Source organism: Agelaius tricolor, unplaced genomic scaffold (assembly GCF_023055355.1).
Source record: "Agelaius tricolor isolate 1412-34295 unplaced genomic scaffold, bAgeTri1.0.p SCAF_7, whole genome shotgun sequence".
Lineage (NCBI taxonomy): Eukaryota > Metazoa > Chordata > Aves > Passeriformes > Icteridae > Agelaius > Agelaius tricolor.
In genome coordinates this window covers 20761343-20787603 of record NW_027269267.1, presented here as the reverse complement: position 1 = coordinate 20787603, position 26261 = coordinate 20761343, and the positions used below count along the sequence as shown (strand labels likewise).

General features: G+C 40.7%; 1 protein-coding gene across 6 annotated transcripts in view; it reads left to right on the top strand.

Annotated features, from left to right (window-relative positions):
• The window catches only part of SHROOM2 (shroom family member 2), a 117012-nt gene that overhangs the window by 75038 nt on the left and 15713 nt on the right, over positions 1 to 26261 (top strand). For 4 of the 6 annotated variants that reach the window (XM_071430564.1, XM_071430563.1, XM_071430560.1 and 1 more), the window contains 3 exons: positions 1742 to 4382; positions 6272 to 6375; positions 24429 to 25178. In XM_071430564.1, coding sequence (XP_071286665.1) covers positions 1742 to 4382; positions 6272 to 6375; positions 24429 to 25178 — 3495 coding nt within the window. The remainder of the gene's footprint in view (positions 1 to 1741; positions 4383 to 6271; positions 6376 to 24428; positions 25179 to 26261) is intronic. The other 2 variants (XM_071430565.1, XM_071430561.1) reach the window with 1 other exon arrangement.

Below are 26261 nucleotides of genomic sequence, written 5' to 3'. Positions count from 1 at the left end.
TTCCTGCACAAGTGGCATCTTTCTTTTAATTGATGCCAGGGATCTGTTTGGATTTCATCAACTTAAAGGTCCTTTCCAGCCTTAATGGTTCTATGATCTCCTTAGTGCTCAAGGGAGTGGGAATATCAGCAATTCTTAGTAATAGCTGACTTACATTATTCTTTTACAAAAAATCCTAGTAATGACCACAATACTTTTTACATGCAACACAGTATCAGCTTAATATGACAATTAAGACCTTTTAAAGGATTCAGCAAGATGTTTTAAATGCTGAAAATAAACAAATGAAAGAACATAAAATCCCACAAGATGAGGCCATTGTTAGTGTATCTTGTTAATAAAATGCTTTTAGAAAATAAGCATAAAGCATATCTTCTCTTATTTCATATAAGTTGCTTTTGACCATGTTGTATAAGAAAAGAAGTTTAAAAGGCTATAGTAGTAGAGGGGAGAAAAACCAATTCTGTTAATAGTGAGTTCCAAAGAACTGTTGAGTTGACCTTTGCAATATTTTTTACAGAAGACCTGTATCACTCTTGGTATTTTTTATGTGGATTAATCTAATTTCGTTGCTAGCTTTCACAGGTCTTACACAAGATTTGATAGATGCTTCATATAATTATAGCTACAGGGAAGTAGAATAAGTCTGGGATTTCTACCAAGGGGCTTTGCATGCAAAGGCAAGAATTTGAATTTGGTATATAAAAGCAGGAGGAGCTGCCAGTGAAGTTCAAAGAGGGAGATGTGATGAGAATAATTGTCAAGACTGTCATCTCAGCATCAGTGTGTTGGATTGACAGGAGGTGGGTACTGTGAGAGAGAAAATAAATGAAACTAATTGAAACAAAACTTATGGGATAGGAAGGTAACAGAAGCAGCAGGATTTTGGAATAGTGTCCTTAGCAAAAGACCTGAAGAAAGTACAGTGTCAAAGATGTTGTTTTTATAGAGGAAAGAGTGGTAGGGAAAAACTGGTGGCAAGTAAGGATTCTTGAAGGTAAGTCAGAAGTTTGTTTGGCCATGCAGAGCTTTGGCATCTCCTCCTGAAGTTTTCCTGCCAGTGTTGTGGAACTGGGTGGAATAGAATGTTGTTTTAAGAGTGTCAGCTTGAGAGTGGTTTGAAACAACACTGCTAAGGTGCATGTGCAGGTGGTATTTGAGACAAATGCATTTTGTGTGTCTCTGCTAAAAACATCAAACCAATAGGCAGGTGTGGATGTATCTTTATTGGAGTAACTTATTGACAAGGGAATAACATCACGGGCTGAAGAAGTTTGGAGTCATATTTCAAAGATGAAGAGAGGAAGTACGTGAGTTTAACAGCTGGAAGAATTGGGGTGCCTGGAAAATAAGCTGAAAAATAAGTTGGTGTTTTTTCTGGGAAAGAGGGAGCTAATGGATCTCAAACTAAATTTTTCTAAAAGCAAAGTCAGCAAAATCAACAATTTGCACAGGAAAAGGGACCATTCAAGGAGATAAATGCATATTACTTACTAGCAAACTTACATAGGGAAGCTGAGGTAGTTACTAAGGTTTCAAGCTTTCAATCAGTGGTAAGAGTATCAAGTTGGAGCCCTGACTTAGTGTTCAAACTTTGTTTTGTTAGATTGTTTGTCTTTAACTGCTGTGCAGATGGATTTAACCAATGTTATTAAAATGGGTGGTTATAATTATGTTGTGGCATTTTTGGACATTTTTAAAATTTATTCTGACACTTCTTTTGTTTGTTTGTTTCCTTCAGTAGCTGTTCTTCTCATGACTTGTCAAACTCATGGGATCAGTCAAGTCTATACCGCACTTCTGACCAATTCAGCTCTTTGGGAAGTATGGACAGCTGGGACCACACTCCCCAAGTAGCCCAGTATGGAAGACTTTCTTCTGCAAGGTCTAATAGTAGCATTGATCATCTAGGGAGCCAAAGTAAGCGGGATTCAGCCTATGGATCTTTCTCCACAAGTTCTAGCACCCCTGACCACACTCTGTCCAATGCAGACACCTCTTCAACAGAGAACATGCTTTACAAAGTGGGGCCCTGGGAGACTGCTAAGCACGGAAGCAAGTCTGGACAGTTTTTGAATGACAGCAGTGGAACAGAGGACAAACCTGGATATTTGCCAGCTCCCATCCAATATGAGAACAACAGGAGTCCTAGAACAGAGGAACACCCAGATGGCAAGCTCACTAGCTCAGGAAGATCCAGTTTTGGACCTGTCTGGTACGTTCCTGATAAAAAGAGGTCTTCATCTCCTCCCCCGCCACCTCCACCTCTTCGTAGTGACAGCTTTGCTGCCACCAAGGGCCACGAGAAAGCCCAGGGCCCTGTGTACTCAGAGGGTGCCAGCACACAGCACTTTACAGCCCTGAACCGATCGCAGCCCAGGAGTGACTGGAGTTTGGAAACTGCAGAGCAGCAGCGACGGCCCTCCAGAGCATGTGACAAGAGGATCAGCAGCTCAAATTACAAATCCGATCTCAGTTCAGAACACACTTTTTCTTCAGCTGGTGACAAGTACAGCAGTAATGCAGGAACTGTGAACAAACTGCAGCCATCCTTGTCCAGCACCGACATAAGGTTTGCACAGTCGGCTTACTCGTACCACCACCAGCACCAGTACAGCGATGAAAGCACCTTTTATCACAGTGCAAGAACCTTAGCTGCACCTAAAGATCAGCAACATTACCTGTCCTACAGTGGCATTCAGGAGTTAACTACAGATCATTTTCATGGCTACAGTCCAAACCAAGCCAGTCTGCTCAACACTTCCTCTTTGAACAGTGCTGCTGAACAGAAGGTGGACAACACTGGACAAAGTCGATATTATTGTGTGACAGCAAAACAGCCTGCTCAGGGAAGCTCAAAGCCACTACAACTCAAGGATGACAGCTGGAAACCTGCAGTGGGAACTGATTTGCCACTTGGACCTCATGAAAATTCTGCAGTTATTACAATGGCCCCAAACCCAAAATACTATCTACCTCAACAGTCTATTGAACCTCCACTGACAAGGTGTGAGAACAGTAGTCATTACCCAGTGGACAGAGAGGGAGATGCTAGGTGTGCTGTAGTAGAAGAATCTAAAAAACCTAATCATACTGAAAAATCTGGACAAAAGAAAAGCTGTGAGAACAGCTCTGAGGAAAGTGAAACTAGGCATGGTCAGCAGGAGTATGTAAAGGGCTGTGTCCTTACCACTGAAAACAGATCTGCTCAGAAAGATTTTAGGTGGGGGAAAGATGAGAATAGCAAGATTTCTCCTCAGAGGACGCCAATGTTGCACTCTTTAGCTCAGGAAGGGAAAAAACAGTCTGACAACAACCCAGAAGTGGTATCAGAACGACAGACCTCATTTGACACTCACCTGTCTAAACAGGCACGAAGGAGTGATCGTTTTGCAACAACCCTCAGAAATGAGATCCAAATGAGAAGAGCAAAGCTGCAGAAAAGTAGAAGTACTGCTACACTAGTAGGGTCATCTGAAACAGAGGAGTGCAGTGAGACCTGGAAACCAGATTCAACAGGGAATGTCATCACATCCCCCGACACAAACTTTACCAGCACCTACAAAGATCACCTGAAGGAAGCCCAGGCCAGGGTTCTGAGCGCGACGTCCTTCAAACGCCGGGACTTGGAGCCCAGCCCCGCTGAGTATCTCCCCAGGTCACCTGAGCGGAAAACTGGTAGTTACAACTCTTCAGTATTGGCTTTGGTTTCTGAAGATACCTCTGGATTCCTTGAGGCTACACAAGCCAAACCAAATCCTACAGGGAGTGGCACTCATCACGTTTCTCGGATTGGAGCCAGGAAGAGGTTCACAACGGAGCAAAAACTGAAGTCATACTCAGAACCAGAGAAGATGAACGAGGTGGGCATGTCAGAGGATGAGCGCCGTGCTCATTGCCGTCCAAACGTATCAGAAGAAGCCCTGGGTTCATTTGCAGACAGGTGGAAATTTTTTGAAGAAACAAGTAAGCCTGCGTTTAGAAAATCATCACAGAAACCAGGTCCCCATGGTCTAGCAGAGGGACAGCCTGAGAGGCCAGATAGGAAAGCACAAGAGGGAGAGGAGCTCTGGTATGAAAGAAGAGATCAGGTGGCCTCTGTTGGACCTGAAACAGCTCATGCTTCAAAAGATAGTGTCCACCATAGCAGCAGCAATAGGGCTGCTGAGAGGATTGGGAAATCTGCACAGCCACGGCGCCTGGAAACCTTTGCAGAGTATGAGGCATCGTGGAAGGAGCAGTGGAAGCCAGTAGAGCCAAGGGGCTCAGGAAGGTACCACTCAGCTGATAATATCCTCGATACAGGCCATGAACAGCATGGGAAATCCCAATACTCCCATGAGAGGTCTAGATCATCCCCTTCCACTGATTTCTACAAACAGGTACACGTATCTTTTGCATTATCCTTTAAGTTGCCTAGTGTGGTAGAGGAAAGGAGGGGAAAAGAGAATTTTTATGTCAATTTCCAATTTAGGAACACTATGTAATAGTGGTATTTGACTTTTGTCAGTAAAGGAGTAAATGTTATAGGTAGCTATCTTAAGTAAAACAAGGAAGATCAAAGTTTGTGCTGCACAAGAGCAATTGGATAAAAATAATTTCTCGTGTGTTGTAGTTGGATAGAAAAAAAATATGATTCAATTGCTAATACCCTCTTTTTTGCAATACAGATTTTGAAGGTTCAAAGCAATTTTCACCCAGACTTATTTTTTCATTGGTGTGGCTGTATTCCCTGTTTGAATTCTCTGAAACTATGAAGAAAAGTGTTCCACATGTAAATAATACATACTTTGTCTAATTTTTGATGGTCTAATAATTTCCATGGATTTCCTCTTTTTCTAAACTTGCTTCATGCAAAATTACATAGGACTTCTGCCTGAAAAAGTTTAGAGATTACAAATATGCCTATTAATGCTAAAGCCACAGCAACAATGAAACTGCTTAATGTTTTATGTCAGTTTGCTTGATTTAAGATGTATACATTTATTCCTTAGAGAGATGCCAAAAGTCTGTTCAACTTGCAAGTAAATATTACGTTAATTTTTAACCAATAGGGCCAGGCAATGGTTGGCAGGTGACACTGGAAGTAAACAGAGAAACCAAGTCTCTTCAGTTCTCCGTTAAAAGATGTTGTTCAAGCTACTATGAGATTGCCTGATATGTATAAGGAATCATAGTGTGTTCAACCTGTGTTGAACTTTGCCTTCTGCAGGAATAGAATTGAAGCAAAGCAGTTGTATACTACTTCTTTTGTATTTTTCCCCTTTTAATAAAAACATTGTATACATACATACACAGTTCACCTCTGTGTGTGTGTGTGTAGACATGGAGTAGAATGAGAATAGCTCAAAGAGAAACAAAAATGTTGATCTCTGAAAGTTGTTGAGTGTCTTTCCATAAGTTTTTTGTGTCTTTAAGTTTGGCAAAAATTCTTTTTGAACTCTATGTGCAGACTTAACTATGTGGATAATTTACTAGGGTAGGGATTGGAAGCACTGACAACATTCACCTAGAAGTTACTTTGAAAATTAAATTCACTGAATTATTAAATAATTGCCTACCCAGGCAATAATCTATTCCCTGTATGCATTTCTGGTTTATTAGTCAGTGCTCTTAAGTTCAGTATAGACCTCCTGGGGCAAAAAGCAGACACCTGTTTAGGCACCTGGAAAATATGGTGATAAGTGCATTGAAGATGCCTACAAGAGACTGAAGTAAATAAAGACGTTGTGATTCAGATTATTCCAGTGCTAATGTGCAATTAAATTTCCTGTAGGTTCAGTGTTTGTAATGCAAAGCTATGCTTTGGGTGGGGTTGTTTGAAGATAGGGAGATAATAACGTTCTGGAACAGCACTGTTGGTGTTGTACTGAGAAACTGAAGTACTTGCATGGGGATTCACAATCTGGTGCATACTTGCATCTCCTAAAATGTGAGCAACTCTTCTGCAACTTCTGTGCCTCTTTTTTTTGTTTTGTTTTTGTTTTTGCCAAATGGAAGTTGCAAACGTTTATAAAAATGTTAAGCTCTTCTATAGATCAGCAAAGCAGAGCAGCAAGGCGAGCACAGCCAGGTCGGGAGTGCAGCGCAGGAGGTCACAGAGCACGCTGTACTGCTTAAAACCAAACAAGCTTAAAACATGCTATGCTGTTGACTTCATGTCTATTTGAACAGAGCAAACCCACAAATAAGAGGTTCCATAATCACAGATTTTTTGGGAGTCTGAAACACGATGACTTGGTTTCTTACTTGTACTACAAACCTCTTTTAGGAAGTATCAGTTGAAGTAAGAAGGCAAGCAGAGGATTTAAAGGAAGATGGGGAGTGTATTTTCTCTAACATTAACAAACTGGATGAGAGGAACTGCACTGTAAGGTAAGTACAGTGTTTCTTAATTTTTCTCTCTAAAAGATTTGGTTTTGACCAATCTTTTTGACAAATTTCTGTGATCTGATCTTTTCCTGACTCAAACTGCAAGTTCTGCTGTGATGATTTCAGAGTTTCTGCAGTGCCTTCTTCCCTTATTTCCCTTCTTCTGCCCAAATAGTTCAATGTGCATGATAGAATTAACGTTGGGACTGAAATTTTTGGGGACTCTAGTGTGAGCTTAAAGCAGTTGTTTAGTGTTGAGCATATTATAGTTTGTTCAAAGGCAGTTGATTCTTACTTGTGTGCATGAATTATTTGTGTGATAGTTATGGATGTTTGGGGGGTAGATGGGGGCCCTGGGGTTCCCCAAAAGAGATTTCCAGTATTATCCTTGGCAAAGACAGCATGCTGCTGAAACACAGCAGTACTGTAAATTGGTCTTTGCTTTCTTGTGGCTTTACAGAATACAGCACATGAATAGAAGACAGTAAAATTTGTTTCACTGTTTGAAGAGCTCAGATTTTCTCTGTTAATCCATGTATTAATATATATATACGATGTTGTCAAAGGTGTGACTGTATGCACAGTGTGGTTTAAATCCATTAAAGGTCTAGCATGCTGAGGGTTGTCCTCGTCCTGGCCCTGATGTGGTGTAAGCAGTGATTTCAGATGTGGTGTAAGCAGTGATTTCAGCAATCGCTGATTCTGCGGCTTCTGAAGCCCAGCTGAGGTTGTGCACATGCTGCTGCTGCCAGGTCTGACAGCTCTGGGTTTCATAACAGAGGGAACCCATGCATAGGACAAAAGAACCTCTGTAGGCTTTCCTCAGTTCTGTAAGTGGTATTAATCCCTCCAGGGAGAGGAAATTATGAACTATAGCGAACACACACTCTAGCTGTGACCCTAAAACCTTGTAAAAAGTTAGTATTTATTTGTGGGTTCATATGATTGTATTTTGCATTGCTTATGGCTTAGCTGAAGAGACCACCCCCTGTTTCTGTAGTGTTTGGTAGCCCTTTGTACTTAGGGCAGCGATTCCCAGATGAGCAGCCCCCGAGGGTGGAGTGTGCGCGCCCCGTGGGGAGGGCAGAGGGAGGTGGGAGGGCAGGAGGGGCGGGCACGATGCGGGAGCGGCCGCGCTGCTGTGGGCGGGCGGCAGCTCCGGACGAGAGAAATGCTTCCCATCTACCATTATTCACAAAAGCATGTGAATAATACTCCTACGCCAGCATTTTAGCAGTGTTTGTGCAGCACAATTCTTGCTTTATAATCATGGAATCCATAACAATCACATGACTGGGCACCAGCTGCAGTAACTTTTTTTTCAGCTGGAGCCCATTTTGACATACTATTTCAGATGTGGTATTTGGCTATTTTCGTGCATTACAGAAGGTTTTGTGAAATGGTCTCTTTGTCTCAACATTGATATGCAGAGGCTTGATATGCCTTCTGTATTCAAAAAACTGATTAAAATCCCTCATTTAGGCATTTAAATCCTGTGTTGTGAACTACCGCTGCATGATAATGAATAGCTGCCTTATGGGAAAGAATATATATTTCCGTGTGCTCCTGTTTTACAAGGCATTCTTGTGCTCAAAAGGAACTGGCCTCATGGCATGGATTTTATGATCATTTTATGATATGAGCTGCCCTAAAGGCATTTAGCTTTCTATTTTTAAAATCTAGCAATCTGCAAATGGCTAGCAAATCTACCTAATTCAGGGTATATTCTAGAACATGAATAGTAACCAAATCTGAGGTCTTCCTTATGGTCATATTTAATACTCTATTTTTAAATTTATGTTTGGATTAAATAGCTGGCAGCTGTTAATCTGTGCTACTGAGACCTGTGTGCTGTGGTGGCCTTTGTGCTACCAAAGTCAGTGTGATGGGGCTGAATACAGGAGTGGCCCTTCTGCACTTCTGGGCATGAGATTTGCGGGAACCCAAGCTGAGAGACACCTGTGGAGTCCATGGGTGCTTTCTCCAGGTTAGAGACTGTCCTACACTACAGGGTGCCTCTGTTCAGTTGTTTTGAGAAATGAAAACAATATTAACTTGAAATAAACTTTGAATAGCTACCATTTACCAATCAGCTTCCCTGATTATTTTCCTCAGAAATATGAAATATGAGTTTTTTAAAATGCACTGACTCTAGAATGAAAAAGGGTTAGAATACTGTAACAGCAAATGGCTTTTTAAAAACAAACAAACAAAAATAAAGATGTTTGATTTTTTTTTTCTCCTGAGCATTTTGCTACAGTATTTCCTTGGTTGTTCTTTTTTAGCACACAATTGTAAAATGTAAATTAACAGTACTATGAAAAATTGGGGGCAGGAGGGAGGGGGTGGTGTGTGAGTGTTGAGTTGATGAAGATAGTTTGTGAACCTCTTTCATCTTTGAGCTCTGTTTTTCCCCTCTGAGGTTACTGAGTGCTTCCAGTGAATTCAGGTTGTTTCATCTCCCTTTTTAGAACAGCTGCACCATGTTCTTCTGAACTGCAGTATTTAATAGTTTAGGGTATTACTTTTGTAGGAAGAGAAAATTGTTGGTCCATAGCAGCCATTGTCATCTCTTATGGAAGAACCAAACCACTCTTGTTAGGAACTTAAAGGGATGCAGTCATCTAACATGAGATGAGTGTTTTATACCGAGGGGTTGCTGTGATTCTATGGATGTTCTTAACTTTAGGACAGCTTAAAAGTATTATACAGTTTGGCTGATCTGTAAAACAAAAAAAATGCTGCTTTTTATTTTTGTTATGCCTCTTTCTATTTCAAATTAGTTACAAAAGCTTACCTTTTTACAGATGTGAAGTCTGTGTTTCTTTAAACATGTCTCTCTTTCTGCATTTGTAAAATTACTTAAACTGATTATATAATTACCTTCCTTATAGAAGTCTTCACAATTTCTAAGCTGAAATAGACTTTCAAAAAGTTAAAGGAGGAAATGAATGCTCTGACCAGTAGTCTCTGGCTTCCTGCAGTATGACATGCACACATAAGTCATTCTGCATCAGAAGACTCATGCTTTATGATCTAATACTTAAGATTGCCATCTACTAGAGATGTTTACAGCCATTGCCATTATTTACTTTCTAAGAACATTTGACTACTAGCTCTATTAATTTGTTCCTGTGATGTCTATTAAAGTTACATAACTTCAAAAAGTGAAAAAGGATATCTGAGATCACAGGCTGCAGAATATATTTCAACATTTAATAGATGTCAAGTCCAAGAGCATATGCATGTTAAGTGTAGGACCACAGTGTGACTCAACTCTAATTAAACACTGTAAAACATTTTCAGTGTTTTCATACCTTAGTAGTTACTCCTATTTGAGTTGAGCTCTTGAAGACAGAGGAACAACCTTTACAATACAAAACCAAAATAAAAATAATTTCTTAATGCTTAAGTTGTCCTAAATGCCCAAGTATAATGTTCTAGAAAAATCTTTGATAATCCAGAAACAGGAGCCTATAGACATGTTCCTAAGTTTTTTATTAGACTCTTTACAAAGAAGATTTTTCAACACCTGGTGAATATCTAGGCTCCATACTCACCAAGAGGAGCAGCAAATTATTGTGCAAGGAAGGAGGAGGACTTTCAGCAGCACAGGAATATGACTGATCTTATGTCTTCTGAACTGAGTGAGATGGAAAAGAATTTAAAAATTACCAGTCATCCATTTGTGTCTGTGTTTATCTGTATCATGCATATGTGGATATTTGTGTGTATATATATACAGACATATATAATATACATGTATATTGATAGTTATTTCTCTTAGCTTTTTCTGATTTGTGACAATTATAGGGGTTGGGGTTTACATATCTATGAGGACTGATTAACAGTGGGGAAAAAAACCCCAACAATCCACAATACACATTTGGACAAATTAGTTTCCTCATTTCCTTAGACAATGGTAGATGGTGTAAATTATTCATTGGAAAGATTCTTAGAAACTACAGTTTTTCCTAACTCCAGAAATTTTAAATTCTACATTTTATTTGGGTTTCTTTTACTGTGATGTCAAAGAAATTAACAAAGTACCAATATACAGTGTTAGGATCAGCTTAACTAGGAACTGAGCTACTGAAATACAATAGTTGAAGCATTGAAAGTGTTTTACAGTGTTTAATTAGAGTTGAGTCACACTGTGGTCCTACACTTGACATGCATATGCTCTTGGACTTGACATCTATTAAATGTTGAAATATTTTCTGCAGCCTGTGATCTCAGATATCCTTTTTCACTTTTCGTTTTTATATGTAGCAAAAGGGCCATTTCCTTAAATAGTTAACAAGAACTTTTGCCAGCATTATGTTGCATATCTATTTTAAACTTCTTTATTAAGAATCATAAAGCCCTAGAATAGTTCAGTTTGGAAGGGACCTTAAAAATCATCAGGTTCCAACCCTCCTGCCATGGCCAGGGAGCTTTCCACTAGACCAGGTTATTCAGAGCCTCATCCAGCCTGGTCATTGACACCTCCAGGGAGTCCACAGCTTCTCTGGATAACCTGTTCCAGTGCCTCACCACCCTCACAGTAAAGAGTTTCCTTCTAATACCTAATCTAAACCTGCCTCCCTCCATGTTAAGGCCATTCCCCCTTGTCCTATCATTCATGCCTTTGTGAAAAGTCTCTCTCCAGTTTTCTGGTAGCCCCCTTAAGGTACTGGAAGGTGCTGTAAGGTCTCCCTGGAGCCTTTTCTTCTCCAGCTGAATGGCCCCAACTCTCTCAGCTTGTCCTCAATGAGATGTTCCTGTCCTGTGGTCATAGTAGTGGCCCTCCTCTGGACACATTCCAGCAGGGCCACATTTTTCTTCTTTTGGGAGCCCTAGAGCTGAATACAGTAATCAAGGTGGGGTTTTGCAAAAGCAGAGGAGAGGGGGAGAATTCCCCTCCCTTGACCTGCTGGCCAGACTGCTTTTGATGTAGCCATCTGGCTTTCTGAGCTGGTAGTGCCCACTGCCAATTCATTATTGAGCTTTTTGTCCACAAACACCCCTAAGTCTTTCTTCCCAAGGCTGGTCTTGGTCCATTCTCAGCCTGAACTTCTGTTTGGGATTGCCCTGACCCATGGGCAGAACCTGGCACTTGGCCTTGTTGACCTTCATGAGGTCAACAATAAATTACTCATTTATTGTTGCAATTAACAGGCAATCTGTGAGTTGCTTTTCCTGATTGAACATTGCAGGACAAGTAAGTCTCAGGCATTGAAGGACTTACCAAGACATTACCAGAGCTATGTAAACAAAATGTTTTCTCCCTTTTCTGTGTGAGGAAGAAATAGTATGATCTTGTGCAACTGCTTCCTTAGAAATCAGTGGAAAAATTACTTTGGCAAACATTTCATGCATGTATTAACAAGGTCCACAGAGCTTTCTCTTCTCCAGGCTGAACAATTCCAACTCTCTCATCATGTCTTCACAGGAGAGGTGTTCCATCCCTCTGTCACCTCCCTGGCACTCCTCTGGACTTGCTCCAGCAGGTCCATGTCCTTAGCATTTCTTTATCATGAGATACAGATTATTAAGGCATTTCTCAGACCTTTTTTTTTGTTGTCATTGTGTGTGACATAGAGCAATGACACAGTACAGTCTGGGCTGCTAAAAGTTTGTTGGAGCGGTGGCCAGTGGAAAGTGAAACGCCCAGGCTAGATAAGTGTCCAGCCAACCTCCAGCCAGTCAGGCACTTCCCCAACCCGGAGTCAGGGGCTTGTGCCTAAGGCGATGTCAGGCCTTGCGGACGTGTGGCCGCAGTAGAGAGCTCCGAAGTCGCAGGATGAAATGAAGAGGCGACCCTCAGTTTCTTCGGGGGGGTGGTTTTATTGGTAGGGAAACGTGGAGTTTTTCGGTGGAAGAAGCTGAGAGCCCCAAGGCAGGGAAAGCCTCGGTTTTACAGAGGGTGGGAGGAGTGAAAGATAGCAAATCAGAGAGGGATACATTAAGGATTGGCATGATCGGAGAACCCATCAAACACAGTTGTGGGAGGGACCCTGGCCCCTAACCCAATCACTCGACACCCTGGCCCGAACTCTCTAGAAAAAGAGGCAGGGGTGTCGAGTGACAGGCAGGCTGCCAGGGGTGGGGAACAAGAAAGAGAACCAAGACAACTGGGGAGGGGTTTGGGGATTGACACAAACTGGTAACAGGGCAGGACCTTCTGAGAGAACAATGGGGGGAAAACTGAACAAGCATTAAACACACCACAACAGTTTGTATTTTGTTTGAAAATGGGAAAAACCTACTATAGCTCTTCCTGTGCATATAGAGGAGAGTGAGCATCTATTCATATATGAGAAACCCCTGTAACCTTTCATCTTCCTTAGGTTTCTGTGAATGCTTGTAATTAGTACAAGTTTCACTGCCATGAAGTTTCAGTGTACTGGTTTATGTGACTGACTAATAACAGATACGTAAATATCTCACTCTGAGACAGTGGAACCTTGAATCACTGGTGCACAATGGCAGCTGATGGGTGTCAATGCTTAAAGGCAGGCCAAAGGTCTACCTAGACAGGTTTTTTTTCTCCATGTGAGCCAGCAGCAGATGCTTGGAGGGGCAAACAGAAAACCAGGGCAAACCAGGAGCCATGCAGCTGGGTATCTTGTCAAGCCTCTGCTGGTTTGCCTATCTTTGAGCTTTGTTTTATTTTAGGGTTGGTTTAATTTTTTACTGCTGTGAAGTACAACGATTGTATGTTTCTAGAACAGTCTGTGAAATTCAGCTTTTCCTTCTTGTGTAGCAGTAATTTTTGTTGTACATCATTGTAAAGGTTGGTGAAGTACAGGGAAATCTCTCCTGTGGGTTACTTTGCATTTATTAAATCTGAATAATTTCCTCATAGCAGCAACTGCTGCCACCTAGTTTTTCACCCCTTTTGTGAATCATCTATATCTAATGAGTTCTGATGTGAATGATGTGATGAGACAAGTGAGGACTCTGTCTCATGGGAGTCAAATTTTTAAGAGCCTCAGGTGAGATTAAATTTAATTTTCTAACTCATCTGAAAATCCAGTCTCTGTTATCCAGATCACTCTTGTCCCTATGTGTAGTTACTCTAAGATTGGTAGTGCATCCAAGACATATCTTTTCTACACATGCCCAAATTATTCTTTGTCGATTTTACTCATTAGTGCAGCTGCTAAATCTCTTAATAAAATTTCTACTTTTTTGCTTATTTCAGATGTTAAGTTCATGATTCTGAAGTTCTCCAGATTCATAGTGAGATTTTTTTTATTCTTGCTCTCTTTCCCTCATTCTTTCTCTTCAGCACCCTCACACCTTCCCTCCCCCAACAGTGAGTGTGTCACTGTGCTCGAGCAGCTGTCCAAGTATTACAGGAGTGGGTGGCTGTGCATCACAGATCCCAGTTCAGCAATTTCCTGTGGAAGATTCAGGTGATTGTCATATGGCCCAGGTAGCTTATGACAACCCACTCCTAATGGTGTGCAGCATCTGAAAATAGTTCCTGCAAAGGCTCTTGCTTGTGGAGTTGTGAAGGGGAGACCGTGTCCATTTTTTGCTGCAGCCTTATTTTCTTTGTATTCTTACTCTTGTACTTTCATCCCTACAATCTGTTTGGCAGATATCTGTGTTTGAAGAAGTGCTTTTTTTCCCCTATTTTTTTTAAATCCTAACACTTTTAGGGATTTGTACCTCAGCTTTTGTTTTAAAATTTCTTTATTTACCATATTTTGCTTATGCATCTGCTTTGCTAGGTTAGTTCTGGATTTTCCTCATTTGAGTAGGACCTAAGTTCTCTGGGGGATGTTCCTTTTAATTCCTATTTAATCCAACCTTTGGAGGAGGGCAGAAGAGAGGGAAGGAAGAACGGTGGTTGGATGTTTCAGTAGGTGTTACACATTTCCTCTGAGTTTCATATATTGTATCTTCAGTTGCATGTTATCTCTTAGCATTATACCATCTGGCTTGTTCTCTTAAAAAATATTCATCTCATGCATGGAAATGTCCTTTTCAAAATTAAATACCACTGTGTGGATTCTTAATCTTTCAAAAAAGATTTCTCTAAATGCATATGGCCACTGGCACAAGGTAGCTCTTCAAATAGGAAAGTTTTGAACCAGATTCTTCCCATGCCTCAGGATCAAGGCAGAAGTTGCATGATAAATTGTCCCACTTGTAGTCTTTTTCTTCCTCTTGTTGTCCATTTTAAAACTTCCAGGCTAGATGAGCTGAGAGATGTGTGGGCATCTTCATAAGCATCACAAATGCATTATTTTGGGATTTGGAGGCTGGTTGTGGCTAAAAAATTTGTTGGAACTTGCAGGCTCCTGCCACTGCCTCCCCATTCCTCACTCTGCTGGCAGCCGGCGGCTGTCAGGTGTGCGTCCTGCAGATCACTGGGATGCTCCACTCGGGCTCACCAGCAGCTCAGTAAATGGGTGCTGGACTGCCTCCAAAACCTGGGCTTGGTTTACACTACTACAGTAATACAGCCCTGTTTCTCCCCCATCCAATTGGTGCATTCTCCACACCCTTGAAAATGTGGACTCTCCCTCTACCTTTATTAGGTGAACTTTGAATCCCTGTTTCTAAACTTGAGGGTGGCTACCCTTATCTCACATATCCCTTTTTTCTACTTGCAGCCTTTTGCTACCAAGTAAAGTTATTTTTGCTTTAATTGCTCCTGGCACATCTGTTCTCCCTGTGCATGCAGTGTCAGCCAGGGGTATGTGAGGCCATCATGGGCTGATAAAAGGAAGTGTTGGAGGGTGGTTTCTTCTTAAGGAAAGTTTCCTCCCCTGCCCCTAAAGGTGTTACCAAGCATGAGTAGCTGGAAGAAGTCCTAAACATTATTCTGAACTTCTTGAGTGTGAGTGAAAGAACACACAGAAGTGTTTGTGGAGAGAGAAGCAGATAAATTTGTACACATTAGTTCATTTTTGTATTCTGGTTTGATCTTACTGCTTTTCCTGGAAAAAGGATTAGAATGAAAACCATCTAAAGATATTTTTTGTTGCATTGCTTGAAATTCAGCTATCTTCATGTAACCCTGTTGAGTATGGAGATTTAGAGATAATGTAAGATATAGTCTCCAGTGGTTAAAGTCATAAAAGCATCATGTGCTGATTCATTGTAGATTTTATTTTCCCTCAAGTTACTTGATGAAAAGCATAATTGGAAATAGGTGATTGATTTGTCTCCTCAGTGTAGCAATTCATGCATTTCTGACATATGGAGTGGCTTTATGGTGTTCTGGTACTAAAAGCTAGCCTGTGAAATGTTCACTTTCTGCTATAAGCCCTTAGGCAACATGGTTATGGTTTGCTGTCACGCAGGAGACTGTTTATATCAGTAAATGTGAGTGAAGTTTTGTGCTAAAAAGTAATGTGGCAGCTATAGCTTCCATTTCTCTGCATGGACCAGCCAGACTTGCTGCAGTCTGTTAACCAGTTGTATTGTATTATGTAAACTGGAATTTTTTCTTGAAGTCATTTTCTCTCTCTGTTGAAATCAAATAGGCAGAAAAATTTTAGGGGAAGTTATTTACTGGATATCTAGCTGCTCTATGTGGTTTTGTGTACATTTTAAATAACATTTTCCTCTTAAAGTAGGTCATCTTTAAAATTATCTTTTCATACATATTAAAGCCTTATCCACAACTTTTCTATTAAGTCTTTAATGTAGATAAATTGAAAGGAGCTTGAGCTTTGCTCTGATGAAAGCCATGATGCCTTCTAAAGATGGAGCGTGGGGGTGGCAATGTGTTCATGCAGCATGAAAGCATTCAGTTCTTTCCCTGCAGAATCTCCTGCAAGAGAGGGCGCCTGTGCACACAACACATGCAAAAAAATTCAGGCTGGAGGGCTGTTGATGAACTCTCTCCTCTAGAATTAGACTTGGTTATTTGAGTGTTGTTCAGAAAGGAACCTAGTGACACACTGATCTTTTAAAATCATTGTAAATAGTTAAAACTTGCAGAGCTGTAGTTGTGGAAACACAGATCATGATTTTCACAAATGAAAACCCTTAAAAAATTAAAGGACTTTTAAGTTTTGGGGGGTTTTTTTTTGTTGTTTTTTTTTTTTTTTTTTTTTTTTAATAAGCAAATCCAGGAGGTGAGGGTGGGGGAAAGGAAAAGCTTTGAAGTCTCTGAGATCTTTTCCCTGAGGTCAGAAGTTTCTGGTGATGTAACATACAATACAGACTAAGCCTTCACTTATCAAGGTTAAAGTTGACAGAGCTTGTATGAACTTGTCAATCATAGGAAGCAGGCAAAAACAAGCCAGCTGTTGTAAGGCATGGCTTTGAAAATCCTCTGTGTTACAGTAAATGAGACACAGAGGTTGAGACAGATTCAGTTCTGCAAGGCTTTCAAACTGGCTGGCACATTTGCAGGGATGCAAAGCTCACATATCCAGTGAATATGGGTAAAAAGCTGTAAATTCTGGTAAGATTGTCTTGTCTTTAGTGTTAAAGCATGAAAGAAATGGCTAGAAGTGTGTGCCTTATTTACCATTTTTTGTCAGTTGTGAACAGAAATTTGCAGTGTTAATTCATACAGTATTTCTTTTGTTCTTCAGGTCTTTGAGAATAGGCTGCATCTTCTGCCTCTATCAGCAAAAGCTACAGTAGCAAATTAGCAATGCTGCAATGCTTGGTACAGAATTTTATGTTGCTTAGTGCAATCGACTGCTGTGTTTGCTGATGGGTTGGGAGAACAGGGGGAAAACGTGAGTTAATTCCAGCTAAGATGCTCTGTGTGCATATGCTCGCACACACGCGCTGTTTTTAGCAGCTTTTGTTTTCACAGTTGGCATCATGCACACTGGAATTAGAAGGCAGTGCCTTTGGAAAATACTTGTTTTCTGGACTGAGGGCTGCAGTGCCGTTGTTGTGGCTCAGGGTGCCAGGCTCAGGGTTCCTCTCGGCTAGGGGTGGTGCGAGAGCTTTTCATCTTGTTATTTGCCTGGCAAGCCTGTTACTGTGAGTACAGGCTTGCACAGAGACCTTTCCACAGCAGCAGGAGCTGTTAGCTGGGAGTCTAAGAGAATTGGATGTGACTATCAGAAGCAAGCGGGTGAGTGTGGCTCAGTGAAGAGATGGCTATTGAAATGTGTGCATGCTAATTAATTTAAATAACTGATTTAGGATTTTTTTTTTTCCTTTAGAGATGAGCTAGCTATGTGTTCTTTTTTGGTGAGAGAATGCCTGTGAATCCCAGGTGACCTAGTTGTTATTCATAAAGTGTTTCATTTTATAGCTTGTCTTCTGTTACCTAATTCTTGTTCAGCTGCAAGCAGCTGTTTTCAGTAGTAATAGCAACAAGAAAATAGCAACAGCATTATCAGGACAAAAAAGTCTAAATGAAAAAAAAAATCAAAGGAGTGGCAACTGGAATGTGGGGGGTTTTTTAGTAAATTGACAAAACAATTATTCTTCTTTGAGCTTTTTTTTAATGTGACTGTGATTTCCTTGTTAGCAGTGTTGGAAAATATTGTCTTTTGTCTCTGCAATGGTTGCCATTTGTGTAATATGATGGTTCTCGTTATACTGTTGGGATATTCTGATGATTGAATTCAATGTGTAAGTACTGAACACGTTAACTGGCTGACTTGAGTAGAGGTAATTTTAATTCCATGCAGGTAATCCCCTGCGTGCTAGGAGAGTCATGCAATAGATAATAAGAATGCAGCCATAAAAATTACCTTTTATTGTTTATTTTTGATGTGCAGCAGAATGGAGGAGGGGCTTTTGTTTTCTGAACTAAGGAAAGGAAAGCATCGCTCCCCCTGCCCTTTCCCACAAGATTCTTCCCCTGTGCTGCTGTAAGAAATATAATTTTAATCAGGTTTTATTTTTGTTATGGGCCTGTGTCTTTTGCTATTACTCATGACTGGCCTACATTCATCCATCAACATAACTTTGTCTATTTACTGCAGAATTTGAGTGGATATGTTCTTTGTTATTTATTTATTTATGATTTTCATGGGGAAAGAGGTAACATTTTTAGAGAGGCAGAATGAGATAGGAAAACTCATTGCAGTGTGTATGTTGCCATGCAGGCAGGACAGGAGAGAAATTCTGGTGGGATCGATGGACTGGCAAGCAGTGTCTGTTATTGTATTTCATTCTGTGATAAAGCCAGGTGATAATGCAAGGGTGGTTAAGGTAGAGTGACATTTTGCTTTATCACATTGGGTGCAACAACTAAGCTGTATTTAGTGTGACTGACTAAACAGATAGCTGCCACTGAGGCACAGATAATGTTAACAGGCTTTCAGAGACAGAATCGAAGAACCAACACTCGCACCATGATAAACAGGTTGTAGCGTACCAGTGATGTGCTGTGGGATATACTTTGTGAAATATCTTACTAGTTTTGTACCTTCAGTTGTGTTCTGACAGGCCATTTTTCTCCCTTGAGAGAGAGAAAGCATTCCCTCATCATTCAGTATTCATTATTCTTTTCATCTTAACACGTGCTTTGGTTTAGGACCGTTTGCTTCAGTAGTGTTTCTTGGATGCTGGTTGCCATCATCTGCCTCTTCAGACCAAGGCAGTGGACAGCTCTGCTTCTTTGTAGTGGCTTGTATGCTCTGCCTCTTCATGGCATGACTCTTAGGGTACAGCCATCATGGTTCTTTAGAGGGTTCTTTATTCTCTGCATTTATCTTTTAAGATTTCTAAGTACTTTCATAAAGCTCTCATATAACATCTTTGGAATACGTTACATTGTTGCTAGCTGATGGATAGATAGTGTGTGCTGTACTGACTCAGTAGTGAAAGCAGATAGAGAGTTCATCAGAAAATTAGCCAGGGGTGAAACAATTGCCCTGGTATTGCATGTCCAAACTGTGGTGCTGTGTTGTCAGTGTCTCCTGAGTATTCCAATAGTAAAACCATTTTAAGGGCTTAAGTTGTCCTGGACCCTCTGAAAAAAAAAGGATATAGGACTCTGATGAGGATTGAGATAAGTAACAGAAGGGAGACATCTCTGTGCAAATGAAGTCCTGAGTCAAGATGTAGTCCACAGAGAACTCAGGTTTCATTCTAAGTTGGCTAAACTTGGTTGGCTTAATGGTTGTCTAAACACAGGTATCTCGTGAGACCTGAGATAGCCTAGCATATCCCACTTGCCTTCCACCTGCCTTCTCTTAGGGGAACTGATGCTTTTGAACCTTTAAAGTTTCTGAAATAAAAGAAGACACCCATCATGCATTAGTTAGTGCTTATCAATATGGGTCAAAATGTGGCATTAGACGGCAATTTTTTTCCTGAATTTCCAACAGTCTTGGAAACCCCATTCTAACTTCATAGCATTGTGTTGTCTCAAGCAGAACTATACTGGATAGAAGAAACTACCCTTTATTTATGGATTATTGCAGAAGTGCTTTTGGATCCCAGTGTGCCACGTGCCAGAAAAATACACAATGAAAACATAGTTTCAGCGCATGAAGTTCATAGCTTAAAAAGTATTGGCAAGAGCTGTGCCTATAAACAGGATTTTGTCATATGCAAAGACAGTATTTCCTAATTGCTTTAAGCCACATAGTTATCTGTTTCAAGCCAGGTCAGGTCTTGATCCAGTTTTCTGTGGGGCTGTACAATTCCTACTGCTAGTATGCTGGAAAGAGCAGGAAGACTAAGCTCAAAGTGTCTAAGAAGGAGACTGCCTCTTCTGGCAGAGTATCTGCATATGGTCTCTTTGAAGGGACTGCAAAACTGTGGCCTTTATTTTGAGAGTGTTTGTTTTTGTAGGGGGAGGACTTTATGGTAGAGTCATACTCAGGTATGAAGGCCTTTTTCCAGTGTAGCTTGTATTTCTTGAGAAGGAATTTAAATTAAATCAGAAACAGCCACTCCATTTGCTCTCCTTTGCCAGTGAGTTAGTGCAGGACATATCATTGGTTACATAACGGTGCTTATGTTTTATGGTGAAACTTTTGCACAGAGGTCAGGTCTTTAACGAATGATACATTTTTCAAATGTTGGCTAATGCATTTTTGCAAAGCTTATCTAGTCTGGGATTTTGAAGTTGAAGCATCTCGTGGCACTGTTTGGGTTGGCCTGAAGTGTTCTCAAGAAACTGTAAATCAGACAGATAAAAATCAAACACACTGAGTTTATTGAAATCACTTTCATTTATTGAGATACAACATTGGCTATCTCTCTATCCAGATTTAGTCAAGTCTTGAGTATGGGGCAAATGAAGAAAATTATTTGGAGTTGTTTTTTATGGCAACCAAAAATGTTATTCTTCTGATAGGCATCTATGCATAATGATTCATTTTTGTAAATGCTCACTGACTCCACTGGCAGGCCCCAGGTTAATATGTGTGTATGTGTATATGGTTTAACCTTCATGCAAGAGCTCACATTACTGTTACCTCTCTCTGGTTTGTTGGAATAGCCTGTTGTAGTCTTGCTCGGGGGACTGGGGGTGTCCAGGCTGGGGATGAGACCTGGGAGGTTTTTGCCCAGCTTATTCTTTACATGGCCTTTAGTATTTCAGTCTTGAGTGTGTATGCCCCAAGCTAATGGGGCCAGAAGGAAATTGAGAGAGGTACTTGTCCATTTAGGTAGAAAGTACTTTGTGCCAGTATGGAGATCCACATTGCCACCCCCACTGCAGTAGGTGATGCTGGTGTGGCTGTGGCCACTGGGAAAGTGCAAGACACAGAGCAGAGCTCCTCCTGCATTCACTGATGAGTGCTCAGCCTCTTGTCTCTCTACACAGATCCCCTCTGGGAATGCTGAGCCCTCTGCTAAATGAGAGCTTCTCAAAAATGTGAAGGACTGGTTTGCGTAATGAAGCAATTCCTTCTTTTCAGTCAGAAGCCTGCATTGGTTTTCTGCCTCCTGCCATTTAGATATGAAAGCTCCTACAGCAAAATGCTAAAAACAAACGTGGTAGAAAAGAGTCATGTTAGACTCCTGAACTAGACTCACCCTTGCTGAATACTACTTTGTAGCAATAACATAAGACTCTTAATTACACTTCCTTTGCAGCTGGGGTTAAGTGACTGGTGTAAGTTGCCTGGCAGTGAAAGCTGTAATGTGCCGTGCTGGGGTGGGGAATGTGCTGTGAGCTTTCCCCGTTCTGTTGTCTCAGAAAGGCTCCTGCAACTGGGGTAATTGTGGCATTGTATTATGGGAGTGGGGGAGCTTTGGGTTTGAAGATAACTAAGAGTTTAATGTTTTTGATGTTGGCTGGTTTGTTATCTAGAATGAAAATAGTAATTAAGTCAATTGTCATGTTTTCAGATGATTTAAAACTGTTCTGTCTCTCACTTTGTGATGTTTGGTTATAAATGATGAGTTCCTTTCAGTGGTATGTTATCTTTGCATAATCCTATGGGCCTCATTTCCAAACCAGCTGTATTCTGGGCAGATTATACATAATGCACTGACAAATAACAAGCAGTTTAGTGGACTTCTCAGTATTGATATTAATGTAACACCTTTGCAGGTTCTTGCCACTGTGTTCTCCTGGGGCTTGAAGCTTGTTTTCTTTTCCTCCTTTCTGAACAGTAAGCTTACATCTCTCCAAGATAATGTGATGAGCATGTTTTGCATGAAGATGCACTCACACTGAATGCAGTTTAGCTTCAGTGTTGAATGTAGCCACCACCTCTCCTCAGACCCATTTTGTGTGGCGCTGCAAAATTTTTTATTAATTTTGTGGAAGCTGTATGAAGTCATGTGTGTAATCTCTGAATTTTATCTCCATGTTTGCAAATATGGCATCTCTAAATTTCTCTCTGCTGTAATTCTTTATGTCCTTTTGCTCAGTTTTGGAAAGTGACAGGACTGGTAGAGCATTCATTATTTTTGAGCCAGAGAAATATATATATATATATAGATATATATATATACATATATACATATATATATATACACACACCAATATATTGGTTACACGTTTTGTATATGCAGATGTGTCAGATTGGTGATGTTCTCTGTCCTGTTTGCTTCCACCAGCATTCCCAATCCCAATGTGCATGCCAAGTTCGTGGTATACTTTGCAAACTGGCTGAGGTAATGCATGTAATTGATGTCTTTGCAACATTTTGTGTCATACCCTTGATTCTTCTGTGCATCTGAGAGCATCTGTTGCACTGTTCTTTGTTGTGGCTTATGGAAGTGAAGATGAATTGGGAGGACTGAAGAGCTTTTGCACGGGTTAACAAGGAGAAAATTGTGCTGTTCATAGGTTATCTAGACAATGAAAAATGCTGGTTTAAGCACAGTATTTCATATGTAAGGCCTGCAGTCTTCATTTGGTAAATATTTCCATTAAAATTAGTGGATCTGTTTACAGGCCTGGTTCTGCTTACATTGAACTCACTAGGGAAAATGAGCTGACTCTTGAGATGCCAAGATGCCATGTAACCAAACCTGAATAGTATTGGTCTTTTGGGCCTTTTGTATAATTTTCTACTTCACAAGACTGTCCTTCATCTACTGTCAAAGGAGGAGTCAATAAATACTGTTCTGTAAATCAGAATTGACTCTGAATTTGTCAGGCAACCTGAAGTTGTCTTAACCAACTACTCTTAGGTGAGAGCAATATGAAGAGGCTTGAATGTCAACAACTAATCTCCTCATTCATGTTAAATTTACAATTTACCGGTTAAAGTCGAATTTAGGGTTTAACACTTCACATGAGAGAGAAAGAGAAAGAGAAAGATTGTGTATGTGACTTCTCAGGAATCCACATCTAATCAGTCATCTTTCTGTAATACTTCATTTTAAATATTTGTTTTAATTTAATTAAAATACAAATGCAGTGTGTAATTTTTTTTTTCTTCTAGAACTTACAACAGACTTTAATAGTTATTTCATGTATGTGCTTTTATCTCAAATTTTATTTTCCTACACACTGGTGTTAACTGCCTATAGACAATCTCAAAACTGGTACAGTGATGTTAATAACATGTTTACATTGAAAAATTCAACTAAACTTTATTTTACAAATAGGCTGGGAAAGATGCCTCTTTCAGAGTCACCTCAAAAGAAGGCTTGGGCAGTGCATCACTACAGGATTACTATTTAAAAATACAGAGACCAGCACTGTCAGTAGCATAATTTACATTAGTAACTCTCTGAAGCCTTTGACTTCTTTGTTGCAGCTTGTTTTCTAAGCTCATAATGTCTCTTCAGCCTCCTTTAAAGCAGAGGGCAAACCAGTCTCCTCTCGGGGCTCCAGAGGTACTTTCTCCTGCCTTCTGCTCCTTCCCCACTTTGTCTTTATCTGGTGAGCACAAATGTTCTACGTGTTGTGTGGCAAAGGACAAGCATGGAACTGCGAAAGGCTGTTTCCTGACTAGAGGGAGAGTGTGAAACTGGAATAAACCCAAAACCATTTAGGATAAGATAAGGCCTTTTTGGCCATTGTTTGTCATTTGTGCTGACAGGGCAAAAGAAGTTCAACCTTAAAATAAATCTGACCAGAAAATAAATTTCTAAATTTTCTTTTCTGCCTTAATTCAGGAGATAGTGACTTTCCCCAATTTTTTAGCTTCAGCAAACATTTTGTTTGCTCTCATTTAATTTTTCAGCAGACACACAAAAATTCAACCTCCAGATTGATAATTAAAGTTCCTGGTATTCAGTTCACATTTTAAAATGTTACTGAAGTATTACTGCACCTAGATAAGCAAGCGTGTTTCACATGCTTTGTTACTGACTTTGGAGCAAGAAGAGAATTAAATTGGATTTTTTTTTAGAATTAAATAAACTGGAGATGGTTTTGTTTTCTACCAACATTTGCTGTTTGGCTGTGCATTAACTAAGCTGTGCACAGTGCAGTGCCTCGGGTTACCCCGAGGTTGTGTCGCGTCCTGTGGCGCTCCATACCCTAATTTAGCCTGACATTATGTTTTGACTCATCACGTTAGATTAAGTACACCATGTGTGCCCATACATGAGAGGATGTTTTTGTGCTGTACGCTTACCAAAGATTGGAGGAGTTGGTGTTCAGTGTTGGATGTGTTCTCGGTGTTCAAGCTTCCTGGGTTGGTGCATTGGCCTTGCACCGAAGGAAATAAATCAGCAGCATACTAAAAGCATGTTCTTTTCTTTAGGCAAGCTGACACAGGGGCCCTGAGGGAAAGCCCACAAGAGAAGAGTGATCAACTGGACCAGAATTTAGGCCACAAGTGGAAGTCTTCTGTCAGACCTTTGCACGTGCAAGAACCTACAGTTCTGCCTCACGAGAGTCGGGGCAGGTCTGGGACATTGCCTAGTGACTACCGGTACTCTCAGGAAAATGTGAATGAGAAGAGCAAGGATTGTAGCCTGCCTCACCTGCCCTGCTCTGAGCCACAGACCTCTAAAGAGAACCACTCCTGTCAGTCCTGGGGCAAAGGAGAGGAAAACCATAGAACAGAGCCAGTGCCGCTGAACAAGAAGCGTGGACCTGCTCCTCAGAGGCCACCACCGCCTAAAAGAGACAAATACAGGCGACCAGATATTTCTGCACCGTCGCTCGGCACCTCTTCTGAATCCCTGCTGGTGGCACCTGGCCGGCCCTTCCTGTCCTCATCCCCCAGCTCCACCCAGGTCTTTGCCAGTCAATCCTCTCTCTGTCAGAGCCCTGCAGCTTTCAATGGAAAACTGAAGAGTGCTAATCCACAGCAGCTCCAGCAAGTGTCATCCACAGAGAATGTTTGTCAGCACTTAGAAGAAAAAACACACCTTAAGTCTGAGTCTTCCAAGTACCGGTATCTTCAAAAACCTGGCATGGAGTCATCAAGGTCCCCTTCTCCCCAGTTTGCACCACAGAAGCTCACTGATAAACCTCCTGTGTCCCTACAGGATGAGAACCCAGCCAGGTACTAGATGTAACTCCTTTACTATTTTATTAACACTTCTTGCCCACTTAGACCTTATTATTGATTGTCTTTTCATTTTCTTTACACATTCTTCAAGTTCATTAAGCATTGAGCCATTGCAGCATATTTTAGAGACCACAGACTTGTGTGAAATTCCTTTTGGTACCATTAATGTCCTTCAGCTGGTCTGTGGTTTCTTTTAGTTGACTTGTGCTGCCCAGGTGTTACACCTGGTAGTTAGTAGAAAATGAAAGGGGACGGTCTAAGGGATTTTCCTCTGAATGTACAGGCAAAGTCAGAAAAGTCCCTGTCATCATTTCCCCTACCTGAGTCTGTATATAAACATGAATCAGTGTAGGGAGGGACAAAGCAGATGTGGGAAGCTGGATCCTTTGTGAGAACATCTGTTTTAAAAACACACAGAGTAATATACACTTGCCAAATCATGACTGGTTTTATGTTGCTTTTACCGTGAAATGTGGCACTTCAGGTTGTCTGTGGAGGGGTCCTCAACACTTTATGTTGACAAGGACTGAACACTCAGTGGGAGATTGTCAGTCGTTTCCCAGGGTAGATAAACTCAGAATTAGACAACTGACTGGAATTAATGGATTTGCTGCATCTGTCATATGCTGCTAACATCATAAAAGGTTATTCTCCCACAAGATAACAAACTCTTCCAGGAAGCTCAGGAATCTTGGTTTTCATAAATCCTTCAGCACTATAATTCATGGTTAAAGAATGAAAACAAAACCTCTAAATTCTTGCAGAGGTTGCTTCTCTGAGCAAAAGCAGTTGGCATGGCTTTTCTCTACTCTAATGTAAATGGTTGAACAAACTCAGGCTGTTTTCCATTTTGCCTCATGACATGAAAACATGAATCACTTTCTTTCCTAAATAAGCCTTAATGTTTTTCCCCTTACAACTGGAGGAAAAAATGAGGTTTCATTCTGCTGTGTTTGTAACATGAAGTAATTAATATAATTTACAATGAGAAGTGCAATATGTCATATGAACCCTAGAATCCATGTGCTAAGGTAGATGGCAATAATGACTTCCTTAATATTTTGCTTTGACTTCCTT